At 37.6% G+C, this 6,008-nt stretch overlaps 1 protein-coding gene across 1 annotated transcript; it reads right to left on the bottom strand.

Moving 5' to 3' along the window:
• Positions 1–1,211: 1,211 nt before the first annotated feature.
• On the bottom strand, positions 1,212–1,991 carry KGD1_2 (2-oxoglutarate dehydrogenase E1 component; the record flags this gene model as incomplete). The annotated part of the gene is made up of 3 exons (XM_064830544.1): positions 1,212–1,241; positions 1,296–1,538; positions 1,608–1,991. The coding sequence occupies 3 exons, from the start codon at positions 1,989–1,991 to the stop codon at positions 1,212–1,214; spliced, it is 657 nt and encodes a 218-aa protein (XP_064683046.1).
• Positions 1,992–6,008: the final 4,017 nt, after the last annotated feature.

Raw genomic sequence — 6,008 nt, 5'->3', positions numbered from 1 at the left:
ATATAATCTTATTCGAAGCTGAAGGAATGGAATGTTGAAAGAATAAACGTGTCAATTACGATTAAGTTTACAACTCTCTTCTCTCTTCATTTCTAAGTTTCCAAGATTAAATCGATTGCTACCACTGCTACAATCTTGTCCTTGATCTCCTCCGTATTGGCTGCCGGGCAAATATTAGGATCACCTGAAGTTTGGGAATGTGATGCCCCAGGTACAGAAGGTTATTTCATCTCGGAAGATGAGGTATCATTCGACCAAGCTGCTGCTGCTTGTGCAAGCTCTGGCGGTATAGTGGCCGATATCACCAATCAAAACTTCTTGTTTGCTACAGATATGATATTGAGTTGTGTAGGAGAAAATGAAAATGCCTGGATTGGGTGAGTATACACCTTGATAAATGAAATGGGCCCATTCTTAATATCTTGTCCAGCTCTTTGGATTATAATCCAGCCAATCCTCAAGTGCGCGGCTGCTTGGCTATATATGTGTGATTCTCTGGCCCTGGTGGTGGCATTGATCTGGAGTGCGGTGATACTCGTTATGCATTGTGTATGGAACCTGGCAGAAGACACACAAACATCGGCCGTGTCCGCAATTATGGTGCCTGCAATGCAACCCAAACAGTTACAGTGACCCAGACATTAGTGCCACAATTTAGTGGCATCTATAATATACGCTATACGATCCCTGCTAGCAATAATGCGGATGTTACATACTATGGATCTGCCTCAGAGATGGAAACTGAAAATGCCACTACTGTGGTATCAGGGGAGCCTTTTGTCTATACCATACAAACGGTGCTTAGCAACAGTGGAAGTATTGAAAGTTTGAACCCTGCGCCCTCCACCACTTTGGTATCAGATGTACAACCCACTAACTTTGTCTACACTTTCAGCAAGATTCTTCCAGAGAGTGATGCAGGCCAATCAGGCAGCAGTGTACCTGCCGCTCCTTCATTGCAGCAGATTTCCACATACACTCATACTAATAAAGTATTGTTGGTTACTTTCAAAGAATCTCGTCCAATTTGCAATGTATCCAGGATTTTTGGCCAGACTGATCCAATTTTCAGGAACAATCGAGATGCAATCAGTCTCCAAAATGGCATGCCATGCATGATGTTTCTTTATTCGTTTGATAATGAGTTTCTCTATGTTTCCACACAATAATTTACTTTGTCCTTGAAGTGTGCAGTAATCTAAATAGGGTGTTTAAACAGCATATGCCTTCTTGCCATGTTCCTGTGCAAAATATCAATATACGGCTTCCTGTTTATGTGTTCCTCATTCACTTACACTAATGACACAAATATGATCCAAATCACGGAAGTATTCGTTGTAATCCAAAGCATAACCTACGACAAATTCATCAGGGATGGAGAAACCGACGTAATCAGGAATATAGCCGTTGCTTTTAGGTGTCTTCTTGACCAACAAACTGGTCACCTTGACAGATTTGGGAGAGAAGGTTTTTAATTTCTTCAACAATTGGACCATGGTGGCACCCGTATCAATGATATCTTCGACAATCAAAAGGTTCTATAGAGCATACATGGCACATCAGTATATATTTAGCCACCTTACAACCCATGAAACCACACTATTTACCTTTCCTTTGAATTCATTGCACTCCTCATCAGTGATAGACATGGTAACACCCTCTGATTTATCGTTCTTGTATGACTTTACGCGAATGAATTCCAAACTCAAAGGAATTGTCTTACCATCCTTGTTAGTCAACTTCTTTACAGCATTGACGAGATCAGCAAAGTATTGATGACCACCCTTCAAGATACAGCAGACAACTAAAGGTCCAGTAGCTTCTTCAACAATCAGACGGGCCAACTTGTTGACTCTGTCCATAATGACACCATGAGGGATCAAGATGGAGGAAACATCTTGTTCGTAGTGAGTAGGAATCACGAAATGGTCGAGAGAATAGTGGTTTTTCTCGGTTGTAACATCGATCCACTGAGAGGAGTCCATAGGCATTTTGATGGTTTTGTTGTTGCTGTGTGTAGTAAAGAGAAAGGACTTGAATGTGGAGAGAGCCTTCCCATGTCAAAGAAATTTTTTTGTACATTGGAAGAGAGAAAAAAAAGTGACTCGCTCGAATACATGTCCATTAGGTGAGCCATCATGGATCATACTGGCTTGTTCTTGTAGAGAATGTCCACTGATCTGTCTTGTTCTCTACCTGTGGAATCACGGCGCACTGAACCAAATTGTGGTGCTTTGATTTTAAAAAAAAAACTACTTAATTTAGAGTCGTTTTGATGGCATGAAGGTCATTTTACCATTTTGTTGAAATGTAAATCATGCGCTCACGATTTGAGGAGATGTGGAATCCCCACAATCTTGAAGTTTTGTGGCAATAGACTGGTAGCAGATATCATTGGAAGAGATTGTTAATTGTAGTTGGTTTTCTGAAAACATTCAGCATATACTGTCAAAGTTTGAAATGCCCTTATAAAATCAAATTGGTGCCTAGTGCAATGCTTGTGAGATTTAACGTTGCAAACATAAAAAAAAAATAGCCAATGTGTACTGTAAACAGACATTCTATATTGCCGTGCATCTATTCTAGATATAAATCATTGCTAAACAGTTAAAAGTGGATCTATAATTACTACGTTCAGAGTAGATCACAATAGATGGAGGTTAATCTGTCTCAGAGTATAATGCAACTAACAGTTTTATCAGCCAAGGATTACAGCGGCAATAATTGACATCTCATGTTGAAAGTGACATACACGATGACTTCAAGTAAAGCCAACGACCTATTCCTTTGGGATTAACCCAGTCGATTATGTTGATCTGAGGAGGTCTGGTTGTGTAGTTTGAGCACATTAAATGAGGCCGTGAATTGTATAGTGCAGTGCGGCTCGTTCTAAATGCTAATAATCAATCTGAAAAAGGATTTGATCGTTGATGTTCTATGATGCCACTCTTTTTCTTTTGATTGTATGCAACAATCGACAATGTATCAGACAAACAACAAATAAATAAGTTGCCTAACCAAATGTCAAGCATTACAGGGATGCGGGAAAGCGTCCTACTTGCCAAATCAAGTTTAAAATCTAGTCTTGTAAGGTTCAGCCAAAACTTCGAAAATGGTAAAAATATGCAGATCTAAGCTGATAATCTTTGAGACGGACCATCTCTGGCGTATTTTGTTTCTTAATATAATTTAAACTTTTGGTGTATATTCTTATAATTTGCGATATCTTCAACACAGACTTGTGTATCGAAATTTTCAACTATATCCAAGGAAATGCACTCTTTTGCACAAACAAGGCAAGGATGAGAAACAGGAAATAATATTGTATCAAATGACACATGTTCTTTAATCTACATGCTTGTAAATTCGCTTAATTTTCGCAACTATTCTTTAGCAAATTCTCACACAAATTGAGCCATCTTCAAGTTACGGTCTTTGACCATAATGAGACATTGGGTATTCAGGGACTTATAATCGAACAGGATATTGGCTCCTGCATAACTAACAAGTTTTTTTTTCTATAGCCTTTGTTTATAAATTAATGGGTGAGTATTTTAGTCAAGTTTTACAATACATGATATAAATATTCTCATTATTGAAAGTGTCAATAGAGCGTGCACGCACTTGACATCTTTAGTTTAGGTTAATTCATGCACGCTAATAAGTGTTTATTCGCACACAAATGATTGCCTTTTGTCGCAATGATTTGTTGAGCACGTTCATGTTCTTGTGGATAGTTGTATAGTCTTGTTATACAACCTTTGGTAAGAAGAATAAATTACTAAAAGAGAAGCACTACACTGCACTGCCTTGCGTTACTCCTGAGATTTTAATTTGAAGATGGGGCTTATTTTCCACATGCCACCATTACACATCATATATATATATATTTGGTAAAGGGCACTCTACATTGCTCACTCTGTGTAAACAAATCAAGATGGCGTTTGAAATACGTAACGGCGTTTATCAGTGTACCTTCCTTGTGTATTTATAGCTGATTTTGCTGATCATTCGTTTATCATCCTAATTGCATTCAAAGGCAATTTATGATGAGATACACATCCGGCGCTGAAGAACCTTTTTGCTGGGCTGTACCTGCATACGCATATACCGTAACTGCAAATCCTGCAAGGTACGAATTCTAGACTTTGATGTCAATTACTAGAAAGCTGCTTGATTACAACAGGAAGACTTATGGACGTTTCTAGTCTAATCAACTGCCAAAAACGGGTATTTTGGAAGGGTTGCTGTAACACAGTGAAATATAGAAAAACATTACTTTACACAAGCTTATCGTGTTGGTGCTGTTTCTTGGTACTTTATTTTGCCCGTTGAAATCCATGTCAGAGTAATGTAGTGGCGTAAATGTAGATAATTTTGCTATGAATACATACTCGAAAAGCAAATGACCACAGGTTATGTTGGACAAATTCAATGTCGTAATGTATACATGTTGACTTGTGTATACTGTTACAAAGTAAATGTACATTCGACATGTGTGTATGACAAAAAGCTCTAATGTGTCATATTCTGAGATTTTTCCTGGCTTTTCAAATGTGTATCGCTTTGTCATCAAAATGAGCCTTGACCTCTTCCTGCGGCAAAGCCTATCGATGGGCTATCACTTCTTTTGCTCAGTACAATCAAAATCGAATGAGATGGAGGGAGAGAGACATGATTTGTAAAGCACATGTATGGGATGCCTGATTTGTACATTTTGGCTGTGATAATGCATGTATTTGTCTTCTATACGCCATATTATTGAGAGGTATCCGATCTAAGAGTACCATTAACTGAGCTACGACTATAAAATATAGAGTTACATTACTAGCCTGAACAATCGAGAGGAGATGTACTTTTTTGGTATCGTCAATAGACGGTATAGGGGTCCTGTTTATTTTCTCAAATCCGTGCAAAACGCACCTATAGGACTATAGAAGTAGAAGTGCGATTTTGTGTAGTTTGTTTAGCTATCAAATGGATATGTGTAGCAACACCCTTGCCTAAATCCGTATGAATAGTGAAGACATGCAACAAACAGCCAAACATATTTGATTAAAACAAAGGGACTCAATTCATGATCCAAATTGAATCACATAGGACTTGATCTCTTTAGTTGAGCAACAGACATGAGCTGTAGTCTAATGCAAATCCATTTACTTTATTCTCTTCATGCATCTATATTCATTATCAAAGCATTATTTACGATATGTGGTAATGAATCAGAAGAAAAACGTAGGTTTTAAGTGCATACTCCTTTATAATCTAAATTAGATGAGATCTTACCACTAAAAACTGACATTCTTGTTGACAAAAAATCAATCTGTGAAAAATCTTCCTTAGCACCTTGAACGCTAAGTCTGTTTCATTCTTGTTTCAAGGAACTGTAAACAAACAAAAAACCAGAAAATGTTGCACAGTATTTACAAAGTGTGCTGTCAAGTATCCAAATCTGCAATAAAAAATAATATTTGCTGCAGATGCTCTGTAGAAATGAATAATGAAAAGAATATACCATGCTTATCAAGTAGAAGGAGATATAGAGAGAGGGGGAATACAGAAAAAAGCACAGAGATATCGAAATCTCGGGAAGAGCTATACAATGAATTCTTGATTTAATTAACATCTTTGTAAAGAATATAGACTGTGAAAAGAGGAGCATAGCAAATAGTCAATATCTTGAAAGCGGTCTTTGACCATATATAGTCAGATCTTAAGGAGTTGCTCAAAGCGTAATAAACAACAAAAGCATTTTATGTATCTTAGGAGAGATGAGAAGCTGGGGAACGGGTTGAAAAAAAGGGGGAGGGGAGGACGCTACAGCTACTAACCACCTAAAATAATATTAAGCTTTCAATTTTACAACTAGTGGAAGCATTTCGATTGGACGGATGATCACTTTGTACTTCAAACAAATTCCCTCTGCAAAAATAGAATAAATAGAGCCAGATCTTGACCCTCGTTCAATTTCTTGTGTATAACAACCTTTGATAACACTGAAAAAAAAA

Source organism: Mucor velutinosus, assembly GCF_035048745.1.
Source record: "Mucor velutinosus strain NIH1002 chromosome Unknown tig00001564, whole genome shotgun sequence".
Lineage (NCBI taxonomy): Eukaryota > Fungi > Mucoromycota > Mucoromycetes > Mucorales > Mucoraceae > Mucor > Mucor velutinosus.
Note: the sequence above shows the minus strand (reverse complement) of the source record. Positions and strands in the feature narration are given on the sequence as shown.